Here is a 22,682-nt window from a genome sequence, read left to right on the forward strand (position 1 = left end):
GTTCACTGTGCGAATTAAATAAGTTTGCAAAGCAGCAATTAGTCACACCAAGGCTGTTGGGTACAGATCATGTAAAGTTAGTGGTCTGATAGGCAGGAGCCAGTTAAGTGAAGAGTTTGCTGTGTGGACACCAGATTCCATAGGTTTCAGGGACAGCACGTGACTGAGAGCTAACTGCCCTGAGTCACCCACTGCTCAGTGTAACCCATGCACCTCAGCCTGATCCCGGGAAAAGTTAATGAAAATTAGTAACATTTTCAATTTTGTTTTTTCACTTCAGAAATTCAGACGGTGTGTATGTGTAGTCAGTAATTAGTCATTTTTACCTGTTTGTTGACATCTTCATAATTTTAGGGGTTCACCTAAGTTATCTCAATTAGATCACCATTATGTTTCCATGTTTCGTCTGATAAGAGCATTTCCATCTGAATTGGTTATGTCTTTGTTCTGCTTATGGAGTTGGTTTTGACAGACACATACTGGTATTTTCATGGGGTTTTACATTTTGTTTCTTTTTTTGGAGATCCTTTCCCCCTCTATTTATATATAAATAGAACTGACAATGGAATTATTATTTTGGTTAGGTAGTTTGGAGTACTTTTTTCTTAGAAGACTGGGTCCAGTCTCCTTAAAATGAGCCATAAGTGTACCATTAGCAGAGAAAATGGTTTCTAGTTGTCATTAAGAACTTTATAAAATTCTGATACTGGTCCTGTGGAAATCATTCAGGCTTCTATGGTAATATGGAGAGGATTTTGTTTTTATATACCGGAGAGCAGTGTCAACATTCTAGCTCGCTGCTCCACTTGGGGTAGGGTCCCTGTGAGTCAGCTTCTCACAGCCGTCACCTCTAGGTGGCCCGCCACCCCCACCCCGGGGCCAGCAGTTGTCAGCACCCTGGTGTACTCGTAGTCGAGTACTCTGATGTCAGTCTGCACAGGGGCTCTGCTTTTTAGCTGTAAAAGTAGCTTTGATATGTATTGAAGCCGACAGGATAGAAATTAATTTACAAGTTGTAGGGTCTCGTCTGAACTCGGGAATATGGCACGGGGATCTGTTTGAGGATCCGTGGGATTTGAAGTCCAGGTGGCTGTAACCTTCACGTGTGTTGGGAACACAGACCGTCCCATAGTTAGAAATGCGGCGTGGGCAGCATGGAGGAACGGGGAGCTGGGGGGTGGGTGGGGAGCTCGGATTAGGACCCCGGGCTCTGCCTCCTGTGTACTCATCAGTTGGAGTCCAGGTGAAGTTGCTGCGACAAAGCTCCCAGAACAGTGACTTAACTACTTACTGACCAGAGACGTATTAACATGTCTTTTGTTGCCCAAACATTATTGACTAGAGTCTTTGATAACAGATCGCCTGGCCCAGCCATTAGTTTCTGCAAAAACCCCTAGGTTAATAATGTGTTAAGTGAGATAACCCAGCAAGGCAGAGGCGAGCAGGTCAGGCCAGGGGCTCCTCGGCTTGTGGCTTCCCTGAGTCCCAGGTGTGAGTCTGGTTCCTGCTTCTTCCAGGGAGCAGGAAGGGAAAGAGGTCACGGGGGTGAGCCTCTGGCTTCTGAAGCACCTGGTCTGCACTTAGGCCCACTGCTGGCTCGCGGCCACCCTGAGTCACCGGAGACCCAGGGGGCAGTGATACAGGCCAGGGCCTGCTGGGCAAGGCAGACGCAGGGACACTGGGCAGGCCCTGCCCATGGCCTTGACCCGCTTATGCTTTTGAGTCTACTGTAAAATAGAAACTATTAAAATTTATAAAATATTTGTAAAAATACCCTCCTCGAAATGTTTGCATGAAGACACATGGATATACTTTAATAGGTATTGGTATCCATTCTTAATTTTCAGTTTGTTTCTCTTGTTAGTATTTCTGAGCACAGCTCTAATTTTTGTTCTTTTTCTGATAGTTTTCTTTATTTACGGCTGCACTGTTGTGGTTGCTGTGTGTAGGCTTTGTCTAGTTGTGGCGAGCAGGGGCTACTGTAGTTGAGAAGCTCAGGCCTCTCACTGCAGAGCCCAGGCCCTCAGGCTCACGGTTGCGGCTCCCGGGCTCTAGAGCACAGGCTCACTGCTTGTGTGTGTTGGTCTGAGGCACGCGGGATCTTTCCAGATCAGGGATTGAACCCGTTCCCCTACGTTGCCAGGTAGATTCTTTACCACTGAGCCACCAGGGAAGCCCAGCCCTCTGTTCTCAAATAGATATCGGTGTGTGTCTTCTGCTGCCGTGTAACACATCACCATGCACTCGTGGCTGAACCACAGCTCACGGCTCCTGTGGCTTGGGTGGCAGTCAGGGTGTTGGCCGGGCCGAGGTCTCACCTGGGGCGTGCCTGCTCCACCTGGGTTCTTGGCAGAGTTCTCATGTTTGCAGGACTGAGGGGGCTGACTTCTTGCTTGCTGTCAGCTGTCGGACCCCCGTGGCCCTCAGGCCCCGAATCCCCCACCCAGATCCTGCAGGGTCCCTGCAGGCGGGCTTTCCCACTATGGCTGCTGACCGCGGGAGATGAGCCCGCAGATATCGCGCTCCTTGGTCGAGTCCCGACGGCCAGACCTGCCTGCACTCACGGGGTGGAGGCCCACGCAGGCATCCATGGAGGACGGGGCCTGGAGGGGGCATCCACCACGGCGGCTGGGTTTCTCCTAAAATCAGTTTATTCCAGGCAGAATCCCTGTGGGTTTGGCATTACTGTTTCACGAGTTTTGGTAAAATGTCAGTGGGGACTTTATATTAGAAATACTTGTCTGTATGACCTCATGGAAAACATGTACACACATTGATAGAGAATATTCACCTGAGAAGGCAGGTGTGGCGGGGATCCCCTGGTCCCCACATGGTCGGGTGGGCGCTCTGGACACCCAGGACTGGGCCTCCTGGGACATAACCCGGGCAGAGTGCTGCTCGCACAGGGGGCGGGCAGCCCGGAGGGAGGGCTGCCACAGGGCTGGCGTAAGAGCGCTCTCGGGCGTGCTGTCCTTCAGCCCGGCTCATGGCGGGGGCACATGGCACGCCTGCCTGCGCGGTCCTGCTGGCCCCTGGCTTGTTGAGTCTGCGAGGCTTGATGGAGACCGAATCGCTCACGAGGAAACACCACGCAGATGCTGTACACAGTCCAAACCTGGCCTCTGGTGCCAAAGCCAGCCCCCAGAGTCTTATAACGACTGTCATATAGCGCAGTCAAGGAATTCTTTAGGAAGAAAAACACCGGCTGTGTTTAAGAATCAGCCTGAGATCCTGATGTGTTCTAGTGCCAGGACGCCCTCTTGCTTGTGGTGTGGGTGTTGTTCCTGGGCGCCGGCCTCCTGGTCTCGGTCCAGAGTCCAGCCTGTGAGGAATCACTGTGACACAGCTCTGCAGTGTCCATCCTCTGTCCACCTGTCCATCCACCCTGCCATTCACAGACAGCGGTGAGTGCCTCGTGTGCCCCTGGACCTTGTTCTTAGGGAAATTTCAGTTCTGCGTGTGACCCAGACCAGGCCAGCTGTGGTGGTGCTCGCGTGCGACACTCGGGGCCCTGTGCTGCGGGGAGGGCTGGGGTGTCCTCAGGTCGGCCACGCCACTGTCACCAAGGGGCTGTTTGTTTGTTGTTTGCAGCTTAGTTGATTAGGGAGAAGTTTTTTATCTAGTTAAACATTTATTGTGATGATGAAACGTCATACTTTATTTTCCAGGATGTGAAAGGACTTATTAGACAATGATTACCTTAGTTTAGAAACTTAGGCTTCAATTTTTTTTTTTTCTCTCAAACAACTTTCCTGTCAGCTGAAGCATCCATGAAGAGACAGTAGGATTACGTCTGCAGGTCAGGTTTGTTTCAGAGAAGCGTCTTCTGAAGACCAGCTCCGGTAGCAGCGGCTCTGTGTGTGCCTGGGGGCCGCCCCTCGGAGCAAGCCTGCTTCCTGCCAGGCAGCCGCGGACCCTTGTTTTCAGCTCCCGTCCAGAGACAGCATGTGCAGGGAGTTCGCCGGGGGAGGCTTTTCCCTGGGAGCACACATGGCCTTTCTGACGGTGATAGCGTCACTGTCGTCACTGCTGGGCCTCCCAGACGGGATCATGGACATTGTCCAACTCGTGACCGACGCTCCTGCCACGAGCCTGGGTGTCCTGTTTGTGTCCGACCTGAGTCCAGTGGCAGTGAGCTTTATACAAGGCAGTCGGGGTAAGGGCGGTTCTCCTGAGGCCTGCCCTGGGCTCTTGGCAGTCGCCTTCCTGCCCTGTCCTCCCCAGTCTCCCCGTCTCGTAAGGACCCATGTAACCCAGCCCTGTTGGCACGGGCTGCCCCCGCAGCCTCATTTCAGAGGCCCATCTCCACAGATGGTCTCACTCCAGGGTCCTGGGGATCGGGCCCCAGCCTGCGGGCTGGCGGGGACTCGCTCCCCGGCTCAGAGTGTGACGACGTGGAGGGTGCTGGTGTGAGGGCCGCCCTGTCAGGTGAGACGGAGGGAACACACGTGCAGACTCACCCTCCCTGTGTCTCTTCTGTCCGACAGGCCTGGCAGCTGCGCTTCAGCCACCTGGTGGGTTATGGCGCCAAGTACTACTCCTACCTGATGTCCAGGGCCGTGGCGTCCATGGTCTGGAGAGAGTGCTTCCGGCAGAACCCTTTCAACAGGTAACAGATCCGGGGGTTTCACGGCCCACACCCCTGCATCCGAGGCCAGGTGCCCAGAGCTCACCTGGACCCTGCAGGAAACTGGGCCACTGTGGGCCGGGCGTCCTCCCCGGGGGGCCAGAGAGGCCAGTTCCAGTTCACCAGTCCCGAGAAGGCACGTCCTTTGAAAGCAGAGCAGTAATTCCCATCTGGGCTTGCAGTCGCCCAGGGCATCCTTTCCTGTCGCCTCTCAGATGGTGGGGCTAAGGCGGGGGCCTCAGACGCCCCCGGCAGGTACACGTCAGTCCCACATCCGGGGCAGAGAGTGTTCTCAGAGGGGAGACAGAGGCTCAGAGGGGGCTGGTGATTTGTTCAAGGCGTCACAGTGAACAAACCAGACCAAGATGAGGTCTGCTAATCCCTAGTCCTTCACTCCCCCCAACCCCACCCTCCTCAGCTCTTCATGTCATTTGGCACAGTCTTGAGTTTTCTCATCAGTTAATAGTCATTCTCAGTTGAATCTGATGTGATAGAGTCTCTAAGTGTTTTATAGCCCGGTGCCCACATGCTATTTCATCTCCCACCCTCTGCACCTCCGTGGACATTTGGGCTGTTGTTTAGGTTTTATTACTTTCAGAGGCTCTAAAGCCTAAATTGAATACCATGAATCAACTCTGGGGATTATAGTTCTTTACTGAAGATTTATATAAAATAGGCAAAATACTCTCTTGTTTAAAGGAATCACACTTTACTAGAAAACCGCATATCCTTAAGTACATGTGTTCCCCAGCGTTTGTACCTTGTTTATGTACGCATTCTCGCCTAGACATGCAGTTGCTATATTTTTATGGACATGAAAGTAAGCTAGTAAAAATACTCATTGGACTAGAAAATGTCTAAGCTCTATCAAAAGATCCTTTTTGGTCCCAGTTCTGAAAAGTCTAGGCTGGAAGCCAGGCAGCAGAGCTGAGGCTGGCAGGGGCAGGCGGGCCTCTCACTGCCCGTCCCCAGCCTCCGCCCACGGTCCTGTCTGGGGCACATGCCACCCCAGCGCTCCCTTCAGGATGGAGCCAGGATTAGCATCTGATGTCAGCGTGTTTTTGATGCTGAAATGCTAGCAACATTCCAGGTTAGAGACCACAGTCACAAAATCGCCCACATAAAGAGCCTCCAGAAATAGTGGAATGAAAGCATTATTTACTTAACTTTAGTTATTTTGCATTAAAGGAGTTGCATTTTCTATATTAAAAAGTAGGCTTCCCTGGTGGCTCAGATGGTAAAAGTGTCTGCCTGCAATGCGGGAGACCTGGGTTCGATCCCTGGCTCAGGAAGATCCCCTGGAGAAGGATATGGCAACCCACTCCAGTACTCTTGCCTGGAAAATTCCATGGACGGATGAGCCTGGTAGGCTGTAGTCCATGGGGTCACAAAGAGTCAAACACAACTGAGCAACTTCACTTTCACTTTCAGCACTAAGTAAGTTGTTTTCAGATGTCACTAATTTGGAGAATTTCTGTATGTAAAAATGCTTCCAGTCTACCTATTTTGCTGTCCCCACACCCCACTGTCTCTGACCATAGCCAAGGCCTCTCCTGAACGTTTTTATGCCTTCACTCTTGCGTCACTGTTGTTTTTCTGTTTGTTGGGTGCCATCTCCAATTCTTTGCTGGGAAAATGGCCTAAATGATTTTAAATCTCTCCTCTTCACTGAAGTAATCCTAAAGATGAAGGAGGAGGAGATATGTAACACACAATCCTTTCTACAAAGCATATGCTTGCTACAAACAGTGAAAACTAGAGTTGTCCTCTTAGAGTAAACGTATCACTGCTGGTCTCTGTAGAGTAAGGTGAAGATAGGAATCGGATGTTTAGAAACCAGAAGATGATGGAGGGCGGCTTCTGTGACTGTGACATCCATGTGGCTTCCTCTGGGGGCTCGGGGGTGTGGAGGGTGTCTGAAGGTGTGCTAACAACCCCGTCTCCACAGGGCAGCGGGGGAGCGCTATCGCCGGGAGATGCTGGCCCACGGCGGGGGCAGGGAGCCCATGCTCATGGTGCAAGGTGAGCCAAAGTGAGACGCGCTCTCAGGTTTTGAGCTGTGTGTGTGTGTGTGTTTGTTTCGCATCATCTGTGATGAAAGCTGTTCATGTTTTGTTTTTTCTTTTAAAGAGAGGATGCTTCGGCCTTGCTATGAGGGTGTCTCACTGTGTCCCAGATGACAAGCCAGTGACTGACTTAGATGAGGAAAAAAATTTCAGGCTTTAGCTCTCAAAGTGTTAACTAACACTCTAATCGGAAACTTGTTACAAATTCTCAGAAAATTTGCCTTAGCTTTTGATAGGTTACAGTGGGTAGCCTAAAGAACTCATTTCTTACCTCTCATGAAAACCCAGCTGTATACACTGTTAGAAATTCCATGGCATCAGGGTGGGTTTTTTTTACTTGTTTAAAAATTAGAACCTACTTAAGTCTGCTCCGTGACACAGCACAGTGCTTGTTTTCCTGTGCATTTTGGACGAAAATCTAATTGTGAATGGGAGAGACTGTCACAGTATTTCAAGAAGAGGTGGGTGGTGCTGATGTCTCGGGGTGTGGGCATCACCGCGGTGGGTCCTCTGGTGGCGCAGCAGGAGGACGCCCCAAGTGGGGTGGCGCTGTCTTCAGGCTGAACCCCGCGGTCCTGCTAGTGAGGGGTGAGGTGATGTCTGCTGCCCAGGTCTGCACGGCTGTCCTCATGGGAAGGGCCTGGTTCATCCCAGCCCCATGGCCGAGAACTGCTGCCTGGGTCTGCACCGCTGTCCTCATGGGAAGGGCCGTGTCCATCCCGGCTGGTTCATCCCAGCCCCATGGCCGACAGCTGCTGCCATGCCTGGTGCTGGAGGCGACTCTGGATGTACAGCCCTCCCGGGAGGGTGCGCACAACCAGGGTCAGTCTCTCCGACGCCGCGACAAGCATGTAACGCGGGTCAGCCACCCCAGCCCTGCCATGCTTCGCGGTGAGCCCTGGCTTCCCCTCAGGATCGCCTCGGGTCACCCTCGTGATGAGGCACTGGCTGACTCTCCCAAGCAGCTCCCTGCGGAGGCTGCTCCCTCTGCCCTCCCGCTGGTGGGGGCAGCTCAGGGCCAGCCTGCACGAGGCAGGGCACAGAGGAGCCAGGCTCAAACCTGTGCCTTCGGAGCCCAGGACAGCCAGCTGCACGTTCCGTGTGGACTCAGGTGAGCATGCGTGCACTTGGCTGGCAGGCCGCGGCGCTGTGGAGACGGGCAGCCCACTGTGACGGGGGTCCTGGGCGAGAGCTCCCAGCGGTGGCACTCAATGTGCCCCTCCCGACCCCGCCTCTGCATGCCCGCACATGTAAACATGAGCCCACATACGGCCCCAGCCGGAGGAGAACACCAATCCTTTCCAGAGTTTCCTCTTTGGTGTATTTTTCTCCTCTGCTTCTAAGATTGTTGTGTCATCTCTCCAGCAAGTCTGTTCTTCACATGAAACAATTTTATGTCAGGAACCTTAGTATTTTTCCATGCTGAAACTCATACTCACAAGAGAAAAGCAAGCCTATGGTTCAGACTAGAGAAGATAGAGCATCCGGATCGCAGCTGGTTCTGCTCACGGGCACTGACATCTTCCTGACACCATCCCCCCAGACCCACTCCTCCACACGCTTAGTTATCTGGCAGATGAGCAGAGGGTGTGATTTGTAGGACAAGACCATCAGGGGCATCCCCTCTTCAGTGGGCGGGCGGCCAGCCTGAGCCCCAAAGCAGGACTGTCCTGGACTGTGGCTCACGGCCTTGGGCAGTGATAGACAAGTCGGAGTTGGAGGGACAGCTCAGTCTAGCTGGTCTTACTCTTCTATGAAAACACAGGTGCTTCATCTAGTCTAACTGCTTACTAGGGACCTGTAAAGAGTTCTATTAATTAGCGGGAGGTAAAGAAACAGAGCCCTTACTCTCAAGTTGTGTACCTCTGTGACCAAATAACAACTGTTTAATCTCCTGACTTACCTAAGGGTGAGCATTTCAGAGGAGCCTCAAGCCACTCATCAGTCAGGACTCCCTGCATTGTGCTTGGGATCTGAGTGACGAACACGGCACAGGTGAGCTTTAAGGTTACTCACTCAGTGGGCAGGGTCTGCATGGATGCCCACACACGCGGGCTTCTCTCCTAACTCTGCCCAGGAACCTTGGGGTAAATCCACAGAATCCCTCTCAAAACTCTAAACGCCACTTGAATAAAACAAAATCGTAGTTAAAAAGCCGTTTCCTTCCTCAAAGGAGGGAGATAGTCCTTACACAGTAAAACAGAATTGGATCTGCAGGTAGCAGCTCTGGTGCTTTACTAAATCACTCGAGATAGTCAGTTTCCCTAAGGGAGACAGAGTGTGATTTATTTGCAGGGCAGGAAATAGACTCGCAGACTTAGAGAATGGACTTGTGAACACAGTGGGGGAAGGCGAGGGGGACGAATTGAGAGGATAACATCACACACACACACACACGCTGTATGAGACAGCTAGCGAGTGGGAAGCGGCTGCGTACACGGGGAGCTCAGCTCCATGCTGTGTGATGACCTGGGGAGGGGATGGGATGTCGCAGAGAGCCTTCAGAGAGAGGGGACATATGTATACTTAAAGCCAACCGACATTGTTGTACAGCAGAAACTAACACAGCATCACAAAGCAGTTAAACTCCAATTAAAAAGAAACAGGGTTGGTTGTCTGTGAAGCCCATGACTGAGTGTCATAGTTAATCAGATGCTTTGTTGATGCTATCAAGTATTTGACACTAAGGCACCCATTAACACTTTTAGAGTCCCAGGAAACTCTCTCTGAATATTATTGCCATGACATGAATTACACCTTTTACTTATACTCAGTTTCTCCCTTTAAATTACAACCTAAAACATTGGCACAACTGCAAAAAAATGATGCTGCATGCAGGCGGGAAAAAAAAAACACTTCTTTCTAATCTTCAAATCAAAATTACGTCCTTATCGCATGTTAAACACATCCATAGCTCATATAAGGATGTTTTAAGCAAAATATTTAGTTACTTAATCCTCCACTAAACACAGGATGGCAACACCTGACCAAATCCAAGAATTCTGGGGTAAGTTGCAGTCTTTGCACATTCCATACCCCGCAGTGTTCTCTGGTTTAAGCATCACATTACTTTTTGCTTAAACCATGATGATATATGCTATATTCATTTTGTCATGTTCAAAAACGTACTAGAAAACTTTAGGTGTGCTGTGGTAACAGTTTCTCTTACAAGCTCTTCAGAAACTGAAAGGTTCTCTAGGAAGAAGATAAGCATGCAAGTGAGGTGACACCTGGTGCCCCAAGGAGGCTGGTGGGGTCGGAGCGGTACTGTCTCGCACTCTGAGAAGAGAGGTGAATTGCTCACAGGAGGGTCTGTCGTCCCTCGCAGACCACTTTATCTTTCTTCCATGTTACCCAAAGGTCTTGAGTACGTGGCCCTTGTTTTGTTCCTAGGTTCAGATTTTATCTTTAAATGACCAGAAAAACCCAAAACATTGAGACACCTCCCCTTCCCGTACCTCCTGCCCTGCTGCTCGCTGAACCCTGTGACCTTGGTCTTGCCCCCACCCCGTCCCCATGGACCCTGAGGCTCACGCCCCTCACACATCTTTCTCAGCTCGTCTGTAACGTCTGACTTGAGTCTGGGTGGGTCTTAGACTTGTGAGGATGTCAGTGGCCTGAGCCTGGAGGCCTCAGTGATTCCCCAGAGTCTGTGTGTTTGATGCCACATCCTAACTATTCCCATTGGCGAGGCCTGCCTGACGCCCCCAACCAGCAGTGAGCTTCTCTGTCCCGTGTGTCCCCGTGAGCTCCTTGACTCCGTGGCAGAGCCGTCCCCCTCGAGTGCGGGCACGCTCTGGCCTGCTGGCCCCCGGACGAGGCTGACCTCAGCCACGTATGCGCCCTGCCCGCTGGGTCTCACGTTTCCACAGCTGGTTGTGGGTCCCGGTGCCCATGCAGCCTCTGCACAGAGAGTTCTGTGCGGAAAGGAAAGGGCAAAGCCCAAGAGTTTTAGTCTTTCAAGTGGTTATTTTTAAAAGTTAAACAGCTTTATTCCTGTTCCCCTTTCCAGAAAAGAAACTCTTAGCTTTATGACTTCTGGCCAAAAGCAGTGTGCCCATAGACAGAGAATGTTCTAACTTGACAGAGTTTTAAAAAGCACCAAACATCAGATAAGATGAAAAGAAATGTAGATAAATGAGTCAATTCTCAGTGAAACTCCCTTCAATTTTTCTGTCTTGCCAGACTGACTCACGGAACCCAAGTCTAGAAGCCCACAGGGCCTCTCCATAAGCTGATTAAAATCATAATACCTTACATTTCTGCCGAGCTCTGTGGTTTTCAAAACACATTCATTTTTGCCCTAATTATCCTATATCATCTCTTCTAACTTGTTGCTTATTACTTTTATTCAAGAAACAAGTCAGAATTTGTGGTTTGTATATTCCAGAGGGCTACCCTTGTTCCTGTGTGTAAAGAGAATTTCGCTTTCCCATAGAAGCCTCCTTGGTCCGGGAGCACTCAAGCTTGGTCCGACACCTTCCTCTGGGGAGAAGATCTGACGCCTTCCCTGCTGGAGGGCCCGGGGCAGGGCTGGCTGGGGGCGCCCTCCCGGGAGAGGACCATGTGCTCAGGAACACACATGGCCTGGTATGTGTGTGTGTGTCAGGGGTGCCCGGCTCCTAACAATGCACAGTGGCCAAAATGTCAACAATTTGAGCAAAAAAGTAAATAAGGCAGCATTGGGACATAACACATGCAAAGTATACAGCCTGAGTGTGCCCCAACAGGAGTGACTGAATAAACAAACGGGACGGACCTCTCGTGTGGGAGAACTCAGGTGCGTGCTGCAGCTGTGCCCCCCTCGAGGCACTGGGCGCTGTGTGCCCCGAGTGTGGGCCACACGGTGACCCCCCTTTCTGCCCTGTGCTCTGGAAGGAAGGGGGAAGCACTGCCTGCCTGGTGTTCATGGTCAGCACCAGCGAGTTGTGTTGATCCCGACCCCTGGGGCGACATGAGGTGACGGACATCCCTCCTGGGTTCTTGTTCCCAGGTGGTCAGTCAGGGCTCAGACAGAGTCTCGACTCTCAGAGGAGGTGGTGGTTGGGCCCCACCGTGCCAGCCCCACAGAGGGTCCGCCCACAGGCTCTGTTACGTGAACGCACTTTATGTGTTTACCTAGAAGGTCAGATGTTTCTCAGGCTGTTAAAAATGTGATTATGGGGGGTCCAACAAGATGGTGAAGTAGAGGAGGGCATGGGACTCACCTTCCCCAAGAACGCATCAAAAATCCATGCACACGTGCAGCGATTGTCACTGGAAACTAACCAGAAACTGGCAGCAGGACTCGTGTACAGGCACAGCTGAGGAAGTGAGCACAGAGCTCAGGTCTGCACCCTGGGAGGGGACTCGGGGAGACAGAGACCACCACGCCTTGGGGAGCAGGCCCCGCCACCCAGCGCACAGGGAGGCCACACGGCTCAGCCCCACGACAGGGCAGGACAGGCTGTGAGGGACAGAGGGGCCTGCACCCGCGGTCGTGTCAGCCGGGGCAGCGCCTGTGGGCACGTCAGCTCCAGCCCCGGCCTCCGCGGCGGGTCCCGGGCAGGGAGAAGCGGAAGCACCCCGGAGCAGAGAGGGCCCAGGCCTGATCTCGGGGCTCCTCTGCCAGCACCCTGGGGGTCAGACCCCACCACAGCAACAGGTTCCAGCTCACCCTGAGCAAATGTACATTGCGTGTCCAGGCCAGAGCCAGCTCTCCCCACAAAGGTGTCAGACTCGCACGGTCTGTACAGGAATGCACCCTCGTGACAATAGCCCTCCACCCCAGGTCCTGTTTCACCTGAATTCACAGAGGCAGAGGACGTGCTCTCAGTTAAAAAGCAAGGAAAAACCCTGAAAAATAAGCAACAAATTAAAAATGTATCAGATAAAGAATTGAAAGCGTTGGTAATAAAAATGTTAACTGAAATAGAGAAAAGAATACACGAGCACAGTGAGAATTTTAATAAGGAACTAGAAAATGTGAAAAAGACCCAATCAGAAATGAAGAAATTGAGTAACTGGAATTAAAAAACACTGGAAGGAATGAGTAGCAGACGGAGTGATACAGAGGAGCACAGAAGGATCTGGGAGAGGAGATGACAGACATCACACGGTCAGCACAACAGACACAGGTAACAGAAGAGTTAGAGAGACCTGAGCCTGCAGGGCAGGCCGCCTGCCAAGGGGTAAGGAGGCTCGGGACACGCCCCTCCCGTTAGCGGGCATCAGACCCGAGTCTGCAGCAGCGTCCCCCACCCTGCCGTCCCCGGGGGTGTCCAGTCCATCAGCTGTCCTGGAGGCAGGCAGCATTCTGTACAGTACCCCCTTGCAAGAGCTCATCACATCCTCTGCTTATAAACAGCACGGATCAAACCTTCAGTGAATAGAGATGCAAAGAGCTAAAAGTGAAGACAAGGTCAGTGTTTCCAACACAGGATAAACCAAGAAGAGAAGATGCCCTCCCGGAAAGAGGGCAGCTTTTCATTCTTCTAAACAAACGGATTGTGGGATCCCAGGACTTGTTGACAGAGCAGTCAGATAACCGCAGACACAGGCCAGAAATGGATGGGTGTTTCCTAGACCTGGGGTGTGGGTGACAGCTTCACCCAGGTAGGAGGAGTCACTTTCCCAGGAAGGGACAGGTCTTTCCATCTGTAAATGTGGCCCTGGAGCCTTCATGGTCCTTGCGTTTTCCTGCTATCCACGGTGTCGGTGTTCCAGTGAATAAATTCAACCAACATATGTTTTGCTAGCAACGAAGAAAAGCCTCTGGGGGAGGTAACTTCTAAGCAGAGTTTGACCTGTACTGTGCTGACTGCACTTTGCATCACACGCCACATGTGTTCAGGCCCCAGCGAGTGGACGTGTCGTCCGCACGCTCCCTGCAGTCACGGGTCCAGCCCCTGCCCTCCCCCGGGCAGCCAGGCTCCTGCCCCCGCGGCCCCAGGTGACCTGCCTGGTCACAGTCACAGCATGACAGCTCAGCACAAGGAGTCGCTCTCAGGACAGGTCTGGGGACGGTGGCCCCTTAACACGCCCGCGTTTGCTCTGGGAGGTGTGACCCCCTCCACAGAGGTAAGGCCGAGGCCCTTCCCCTCGCCCCCCGTGACGCAGAGCCCTTAGCGACCTGCAGGGCCAGGGCCGCGAGCCTCAGGCACCCCAGGGCGGAGCCCTGCTCTGCTCACCGCAGAGCCCGCGGGCGGGTTCCACGGGACGGATGGAAACACGTTTGCTAACCAGCTCTTGAGACGTCCATAGAGCTCAGAGAAGGGACATTTCTCTGGGTTTAACCAGGTTAGCTCCTGAAAGGTCATTTGCAAGGTGACTGTTTCCAGCTGTCTCTACAGAAACCCTCCCCTTGAGACTCTTAACGTCACTAATAATGAAACTAGATTAAGGATGACTGTACCTAAACCTGATTTTCTTATTTAATAGTTCATCTTTACATTAAAGTCTGAAAGACAGGACAACCCCTCCTTAATCTCTGAGCCTGCATGTCTTAGATACTCGACCCCATCACACAAGTTGGGGTACGTTAAGTAAGCCCCTCTCCTTGGGGTACTGAGTTTAGCGGCAGGGTCGGGACAACAGCTGAACTCCACTCACATCCTCCCTTCAACCAGTTTAAACAAAACGGAGCTTTCACTTTAAAAATTCTTGAAATCTTAAATCACATCCTCAAAATAACTGTATAATTTCAGCCCTACATTTTTGTCTTCTTCCTGCACTTTCTTTTCCCTTCAGGATGAGCATTTTCATAAAATGTTGCAGTAGCCTTATGCCCCGACTTTCCTAAGGTACTTTACATTGGATATTAGCCGTTAAGACTGACTTCTGCCGCTTTTGAATCTGGAGTTGAACAGACAGGAGGGGAAAGGTACCGGCAAGAGAGGCACAGTGAGAGCCACGCTGACCCGGGGGCCGGGGGCCGCCCGTGCTGAGCGCGCTGCAGGTGTCCCCTCGTGTCTGCAGTCCCAGGGTGCTCGGGTGGCCTCCTGCCCAAGGTCGCCCCGTGGAGACAGGGCTAGAAGAGTTCAGGCCCAGGCGCTCCCCACCCCCTGTGCTGTGTGGACTGCTGGTGTCTCTGACTTCTCCGGAGGACCAGGGCGCACTCGCATTGGGCACAGCTGTGTGTGTGTCGGCGCCGCACCTGCCGGCCGCTGTGTCACCACGGTCGGCAGTTGAGTCGCCTCGTCCCCAGATGCTCAGACGATGCTCTCGATGCCCCGGGCAGGACGTCCCAGGGATGGAGATGATGGTACCTTTGCCTTCCGCACGGCAGTGGTTTCACAGCAGAGTGAGGCCTCACTCAGTGAGGACACGTGTCCGCTCACAGGCAGGCGGTGGTCCTGACCACACACTGGCTGGCAGAACCTCCTCTTCTCGTGCGGAGAGCAGGAATGAGGGAGGGGAGCGTGTCGGGGAAGCGGACGTAGGATGCAGCGGCTCGGGGCAAGCACGGCATCAGTAACGGGTGAACGGCAACCAGAGTCACAGCCGTGTGAGCAGAACCCCAGTTCCCCGGAAGGAGCACCTGGGTGCTCCAGGCTGCAGCCTCCCTTTCGTAAAAGCACTGGTTTTTCAGAGGGCGTGGACGTGTTTGATGTGTGGGTGTGTTTGTTTGAGGAAGACGTGGAGCTTCAAAAGGCAAAATGTTTTGTAACCCAGAATGGTACTCAGTAAACGGAATTCTTAAATCCGATGATGAAATTGGGATAAACTAATGAGGAACAGGGCACGTCCGCAGCTCCACTTCCCACATCCGCTCCCGCCTGGCTGGACATGCCGGGCCCGGCCGCCCACAGGCAGGCTCGGGGCAGAGACCAGCTCCGAACAGCACAGGTGCTGCCCAGCCGAGGGGCTGGGGAGGTTTTCAGTTCAAAGGAGGAACGCAGTTTCCCTTGCGGCTAATGTCCTCATTTTCCAGGACCGACAGTAGGTAGTGGAACCACCTTTAGAGGACAGCATGGGCAGCCCCGCATGGAACCCAGGAAACTTCAGAACAAGACAGAGGAGCCCTGAGGCCCAGGAGAGCTGGCCCTCGGGTGAGCTCCGACTTCAGAAAGCTCACTTCACTCGGCCAGGCCAGCTTGGGCTACAGTTCCCATCGATCTGGTCAAGTTTGGCACTTAACGTTATCTCAGCATGAAAAGTGGCTGTGAACTGTTGGGATGGGTGTTCAGACCTGAGGGCAGTTTGCAGTCCGCATGGATGACCTGCAGTTTGGCACATGCCATGAACTATTGGGATGGATATTTAGACCCGAGGGTGGTCCACAGTCTATGTGAATGACCCGTGGTCCAGCACATCCCGTGAACTGTTGGGATGGGTGTTCAGACCTGAGGGCGGTCCACGGTCTGCGTGGATGACCCATGGTCTGGCGCATCCCGTGAACTGTTGGGATGGGTGTTCAGGCCCAAGGGTGGTTCGCATGGATGACCCGCAGTCTGGGGCATCCCGTGTTGCCGGAGCCACGGCCGCTGAGTGTGTGGGCCAGTCACAGGCTGTGTTGGTGCTTCTGGTCCCTTCTTGTTTAAGTTGTGGTAAAGTGTGTATGACACAAAATGTCCCATTTTAACCACTGTGAATGTGCAGTGCAGTGCCCTCAGCCCCGTGTGACCATCGCCCCTGTTCATCTCCAGGACTCCTCCACCATCCCCATGGTCTCTTTGGTAAACCTTGTATCACAGCTGCTAACAGGTAGAAAATGGGTTGATTTTAGTTACCACTTCTGTTTCCTTCTTTCCGTAGATAAAGTTATCTCATCAAAAGCAGATGGAAAAGCCAGAGAATACAAAGCAAGCTGTGATTCATTAGCTGGATAATCAGCTCAGGATTGTATCTGATGATAAAACCCTAAATACTTAATCACAGATAGCATTTTGAAATTCAACTTGTGCAGAAAATAAGCAACCTCGTCCTTCAGCCCTTGAACTTTCACTCTGATGGTTCTTGTTACCAGATACAGGGCCTTTCCCACGTGTTCAGTGCACCTTATTCAATGCTTACAGCAGTCAAGCTGTGTAGACGACACCCTGCTGGTGTCCTGGTCCTGAGACACACACCTCGCTCACCAGTCGGCCTCTGCTCAGGCTGCTTCCAGCAGGAGCGAGTCTCGGAAGTCCAGTCTGGGCTGAAGGCCCTGAACTGGGCGGTTGACGAGGGTTACTCACCAGCCCTGGCTCTACCCGCCAGTGCCCTCTCTAGGGGCACCTTCAGGATGCAGTCTTGTTCAGGAAAGGAGGAATTTATCTTTCTGCTGTATCCCTCCTCGCTAACCCTTCCGAGGGGGACTTTGGGACAGTCAGCAAAGAGAACAGCTGGAAATTTGAGATTGTAAGATGCTGGGCTGAGCCAGGGAATGTTCCCTTTGGCCTGAAAGCCCAGCGTGCCCGGCACCGGCCCCCACGGCAGCTCCCCTGGGGTGTTCAGAGCTGGGCTGTGGTCCCTAAACAGATGATGCCTGTGGGCCTTAACTCATGTCATAGAACCCTGGCTGACATACCTTCATTTGAACCAAGTACCGGCGCTGTGCCTGAAATGTAGGAGCGTGCTTGGCTTCTGCCTCTGATTTAGAAAGAACTGAGGGGTGACCCACCCCAGCCGCCTCAGGTGTTGAAGGTCTGGCCTCGCAGGTGTGGGGGCCACATCCACCCCCCTCCTGGGCTCCTGGGCGCACGTGCAGCCCATGAGCGCCCGTCACACTGCGAGGCCCATAGACAGAAGGGCAGGTCCTTCCAGTTCCACCAGGAAAGAAGCAATTTCAGGAGGAACCACGCTCTCTGGAGAGAGCATCCCCCGCTTCTCGCCCTGCCCCCAGCACACCCCCCACCACAGCAGGTGGGGCTGGGGGCAGAGACGGACTCTCCCCTGTCTCAGGCCAAGACAGCTCTCACTGCCCGCCAGTGACATTAGAGGAGATCTGATAGTAAAGCTTGACTGTATGTCACCTGTTTCCGATATCCGTGGGAAGATGTGGTCATTTAAATGAGAAAAGAGAGCAGAAAGCACTTAGTTTTACTCCAAACCCTGGGTCTAGAAAGTTGGTCCTCAAACAAAAATATCAGTGTCCCCCGGGTATCATTAAATTCTCTTTAATAACTTGTGAACTAGTCTCTTTATCAGGTGGGAATCTTCTTGAAAGAAACCACCAACTCAGGCTGACCAAGCAGAAAGGAATTTGGGGGAACAGTACAGAGGCGGCCGCAGAGTCAAGGGGAGAAGCAAAAGCCAGCGGAGGAGGCAGCTTCCAGGCTCCGTGTCGGGGCAGACGAGCTGCTCGGACGCCTGTACCAGGCTCACTGCCCTGGTGTCCCAGGCCTCCCGTCATCGTGACCGGGAGTGGGTCCCCGGGGGGCACAGGGCTGGCACCAAGCTGGGTGTGGGAAGGCAGGAAGCCCCGTACCTGAGGGGCCCCGCTGCCACCCAGACGCCCCAGTGTGGCGGCCAGGATGGCGTCCCCTGCGGGCGCACACATAACCCACACTGGCAGCCCCCAAGCGGCAGGCTACGGCACTGCACACAGCCCAGCTCCCAGCTCAGGTGGGGTCCCCGGAGCCTGCCCCGGAACCCCTGGAGACCCTAGTTCACTGCCATCAGGCCTGGAACAGCCACCCGGTCCTCCAAGGTCATGAACACACTGGTTTAGCAGAGCAGTCGAGACAGAAACGTTCGGGCTTGCCCTAGGTTTTATCAGCCCATTCGCCTCTCGGGGAAAAGGAGGAAAATAAATTAACTCATCATTGTAACTGCTTTACGGGCTGTTCCCTGCGGGCCCGCGGAGGACGGGCAGGTGGCACTCTGCTTCCCTGAGGGTTCCCTGCAGCTGGTCTGTCTTACACCACCACCCACGTGTCCCTCTGAGGGGGAAGTTACCCTTGGTTTTGTTTTACAGTCTCAGCCCCTTGCAACCCCCCGCCCCTGCCCTCCAGAGAATGTGTCAGCTCCACCCGCTCTGGACTTGGCCCTCAGCGGATTCTGGGGGCGCCTATGAAACTGCTCATCCCATCACCAGCCTTTTAAGACTAAGACTTGACACAGAGAACATCTTCACCAGCTTTATTAAAAAAAAATCCACGTGTTGCTGGAATCTTTACCATCTACATATGTGAATGCTAAATTCAGTTTTTCTTATTTGTGGAACTGCCTGAAAACATTTTATTTTTGATTCCCTGTGTAGAAGTCGTTAGTTCATGTTGACAGTTGCAAACACTTAGATCCTATTAAAGCGAGGACACTGCAGCCGTGTGGCAGGAGAATTCCCGCCCTGTTAACTAGTTCATCCTCTCTGAACCTTTGTCTTCACCCGTCGCAGCACACACACGACAGTCCAACCTCTCCTCTCAGGCCAGGTTTTATTTAAAACTCCCCTGAGCATGTGTGCGTTTCTCCGCTTGCCCCAAGGCGGCCGTCCTCTGAGACGCAGAAGTGGCTGCAGGTGACCCTGGAGAGGGTGTGGCCCCGAGGTGGTGGGTTCTGTGTTCGTGGACAACTGGTGGAGGTGACGGGAACACTTCAAGGGACCGGCGGCCACACTTCACTGCACAGGTCGGCCCCACCTTCTGACAGTTCTAACCATTTAATTACAAGCGAGAGGTCATTTGCAGTTTGTAATTACAGGATGTTTCACATGTTACAAGGAAGGGAATGGTGAGACAGGATAACAGTCTGACCAAAAGTCATATTTCAGTGTTTGCCCCACAACTCTTCTCTGCATTAAGAACCCTGGCCCATAGGAAATGCACAAATGGGGTTTACTGCTCTGCTTACGTGAGAGCCTGCGTCTCCAAGACGGAGTGGAAGGCACTGCCTGGCCATCGTCTGAGTCATCACATCCCATCACTAGAGACACGGGAGGACTGGGGGGCCTTTCTCGTCCCTAGGAACTATTTTACTGTAAAAGGAAAATTGCTTTGAACTTTAGTTTTGCAATTAAAGACACAGCAATGAAATTCTCCTCCAATAGCCAGTCTTTACTCCTCAGATGGTCCCTGTGATGGAGATGTGAGGACCTGGATTTGAACGAGGATGAAAATATTTTGGGCTGTGGCGAGACTATGATGGCATCTGTATTGTTCCTAAGCACATGGGGTCTAGTGAGGAGCTGGCAGGGACGTGTGGGCTCTGCTGCTTTATGACCACCGTACAAGCCAGGCCCTGGCCAGTCCCTGTGGCCATGTTCCCCAGTGGGGACCACCGTGTCAGTGGGTCCAGCCCTAGGCCTGCCCGAAGCTCTCTACGTTCCACTGCAGATGGTGGCCTGGTGGGAGCACCCCCGGCCCCCAAACCTGACGCGTGGTTCCTTGCACTCCTGGTCAAGTGGGCTCCAAGGGTACAGTAATATCTCCAAAACATATTTGGGTCTAAATCTCTAAGCTAAGTGTTGGTGAGATAGTATAAAAAAGGCAATAAAACAAGAAACAGCTCAGAGCCCAGGCACTGCCTGGACACTCTGAAACGTCCTTGGTTCCCAGCTCGCGGCTCACAAAGCCGAGCATCCCCGACCATGTGGACGTGCTGTCTGTCTGTCACTCTGTGCTGTCCCCAAGCGAGCTGGCTGACTATCTGTCTCTGTTGGCAGGTATGCTTCAGAAGTGTCCTTCTATTGACGACTTTGTAAACACCCTCGTTTCCGACCTGGACCTAGACTTCGAGACCTTCCTCATGGATTCTACGTGAGGGAGACACCTGAGTCCTTTAGATCAGGGTCATGGTGACGCTGATTCTGTTGTAAGTGTTGCAGCTACGAACACTTGTTTCTGAGTTCCGTCTTCACTTCTGTGATAACTTGTGAAAAGCCTCAAACCCATGGATCTTGGAATAAATGGTTTTTTTTTTTTTTTAATTATGCTGGCTTTTAGCCTGTTTGGCAGATTCTGCGTGATTTCTTAAGACGACTGTACAGGTGGCTGAGAGGGGAGCGGTCAATTACGGCGGCAGAGAAACCACGTGTGGTCTCCACAGTGCGTGTGAGGGCTGCCCTGGCTCCTCCCGCGAGGTCAGGGATGGACCGCACAGGCGCACCTCTGACCTGACGACGAATACACGGAACTTCAGCATAACAAGGGAGTCGTGTGTCAAGTTCAGCCTCCGATGAATCTGGAACCGAGATGCAGACGCTGCCTCTGCCCTAACCATCACTGCATACCATATCACCATGTGTTAATTACAGGAAGGATTTTTTTTAGGTCAAGGTGAGTTTATTGTCCAAACAGCATAATCTAATTGCATCCAGAACCATTTTCAAGTCCACCTAATTTAAGCTAGTCAGAAAAAAACAGGTTATTATTTTTAAAAATGACTTCACACTGAAAAGATAGGCCCTCTGAAAAGGCAGCTTGGCCGTACCACATCACCATCGTAGGCAGGACGGCACTGTCTCTTGAGCTTCCTACTAACCTTCTGTGTGTGCTGACCGTGCCAACTTCAGCACTGGCTTGCACGCCCACCACACACCCACCCACACCTCTTACAGAGCACATGGTGAGAGAAATGTTGACTCGCTGTGGCATCACACTCGTTTTAAAGCAAAGAAATTATAATAAAAGAAAGTCCAAGACGAGAAGCTAAGAGAGCACGTGAGCGGAATTACATGCTACAAGGGTAATGAACATAATGGAAGAAATCCAACTGCCCGGTGGATGCTGGGGGTTTCAGAGTCGGCCAACAGTAAGAAACTGAACCGATTTAAGAAAACCACGAGGTTTTTTTAAAGGCTAGGCATCTGTCAGAATACACTGGCTGTGGTAACAGTTACAGTCAGTGAGGCACGTTCTGCAAAGTCGCAAGCAAAGGGAGGAATGTGGCAGCTGCAGCACATGGGGGTATGTTTGCTGAGGGCTTCTGGAGACCTAAGCCAAGGAACAGGTCTGACAGCCCAGCCAAGTCTAGAAGCAGAGACCCGGGGATGTGGAGCTGGGGTTCCGGCTGAAGGGACTGTAGGACGTATTGAATAAGTTGTTCCCACCTTCTAAGTCAAGGATTTAATTACAGGCTTTAGTTTAAAATGACACCTGCTAGTGGCCTCTTCCAGCTTCTCACTGAAAGACCATTGATGAAGCAAAAAGGCAAGGTTAAAAATCCCCAAAACTAGGACACATGTCCAACCTTCTCCAGGCTAGAAACAGATGAGCCGCATGGAGAAATGTCAGTGATCCCCCCCCAACCATGCAGGTCCACCTGGATGCTGGGGTGGGGGCTCCTGAGGTGTCACACGGCTACACACCTGATGTCTCACACGGCTAACAAACCTGAGGTCTCACACGGCTAACACACCTGAGGTCTCACACAACTAACAAACCTGAGGTCTCACACGGCTACACACCTGAGGTCTCACACGGCTAACACACCTGAGGCCTCACACGGCTAGCACACCTGAGGTCTCACACGGATACACACCTGAGGTCTCACACAGCTAACACACCTGAGGCCTCACACGGCTAGCACACCTGAGGTCTCACACGGATACACACCTGAGGTCTCACACGGCTACACACCTGAGGTCTCACACGGCTAACAAACCTGAGGTCTCACACGGCTACACACCTGAGGTCTCACACGGCTAACACACCTGAGGCCTCACACGGCTAGCACACCTGAGGTCTCACACGGATACACACCTGAGGTCTCACACGGCTACACACCTGAGGTCTCACACGGCTAACACACCTGAGGTCTCACACGGCTACACACCTGAGGTCTCACACGGCTACACACCTGAGGCCTCACACGGCTAGCACACCTGAGGTCTCACACGGATACACACCTGAGGTCTCACACGGCTAACACACCTGAGGTCTCACGGCTACACACCTGAGCTTTCACACTGCTAACACACCTGAGGTGTCACACGGCTCACACTGCGCCCCAGCCCAGGAGCAGCACCCCGCAAACCACCTGTGGCCCTTCTGCCTTCATCCTCTCCCGGCTTCTCCCCTGTTGAATTTCTCAGTCTGTGAACACGCAGAAACCCCAATGCCCAGAGGATCCTTGGGCAGGAAGGAGGG

General features: G+C 52.7%; 1 protein-coding gene across 1 annotated transcript in view; it reads left to right on the forward strand.

Moving 5' to 3' along the window:
• The window catches only part of LOC122447150 (mitochondrial intermediate peptidase), an 80,893-nt gene extending 60,375 nt beyond the window's left edge, over positions 1 to 20,518 (forward strand). Inside the window, exons 17-19 of the mRNA XM_043477585.1 lie at positions 4,488 to 4,609; positions 6,576 to 6,649; positions 20,258 to 20,518. Of these exons, the coding sequence (XP_043333520.1) occupies positions 4,488 to 4,609; positions 6,576 to 6,649; positions 20,258 to 20,355 (294 nt within the window). The 3' untranslated portion in view covers positions 20,356 to 20,518. The remainder of the gene's footprint in view (positions 1 to 4,487; positions 4,610 to 6,575; positions 6,650 to 20,257) is intronic.
• The last annotated feature ends 2,164 nt before the right edge of the window (positions 20,519 to 22,682 follow it).

The sequence above is a fragment of the Cervus canadensis genome, chromosome 9, assembly GCF_019320065.1.
Source record: "Cervus canadensis isolate Bull #8, Minnesota chromosome 9, ASM1932006v1, whole genome shotgun sequence".
In the NCBI taxonomy this organism is placed as follows: Eukaryota; Metazoa; Chordata; class Mammalia; order Artiodactyla; family Cervidae; genus Cervus; species Cervus canadensis.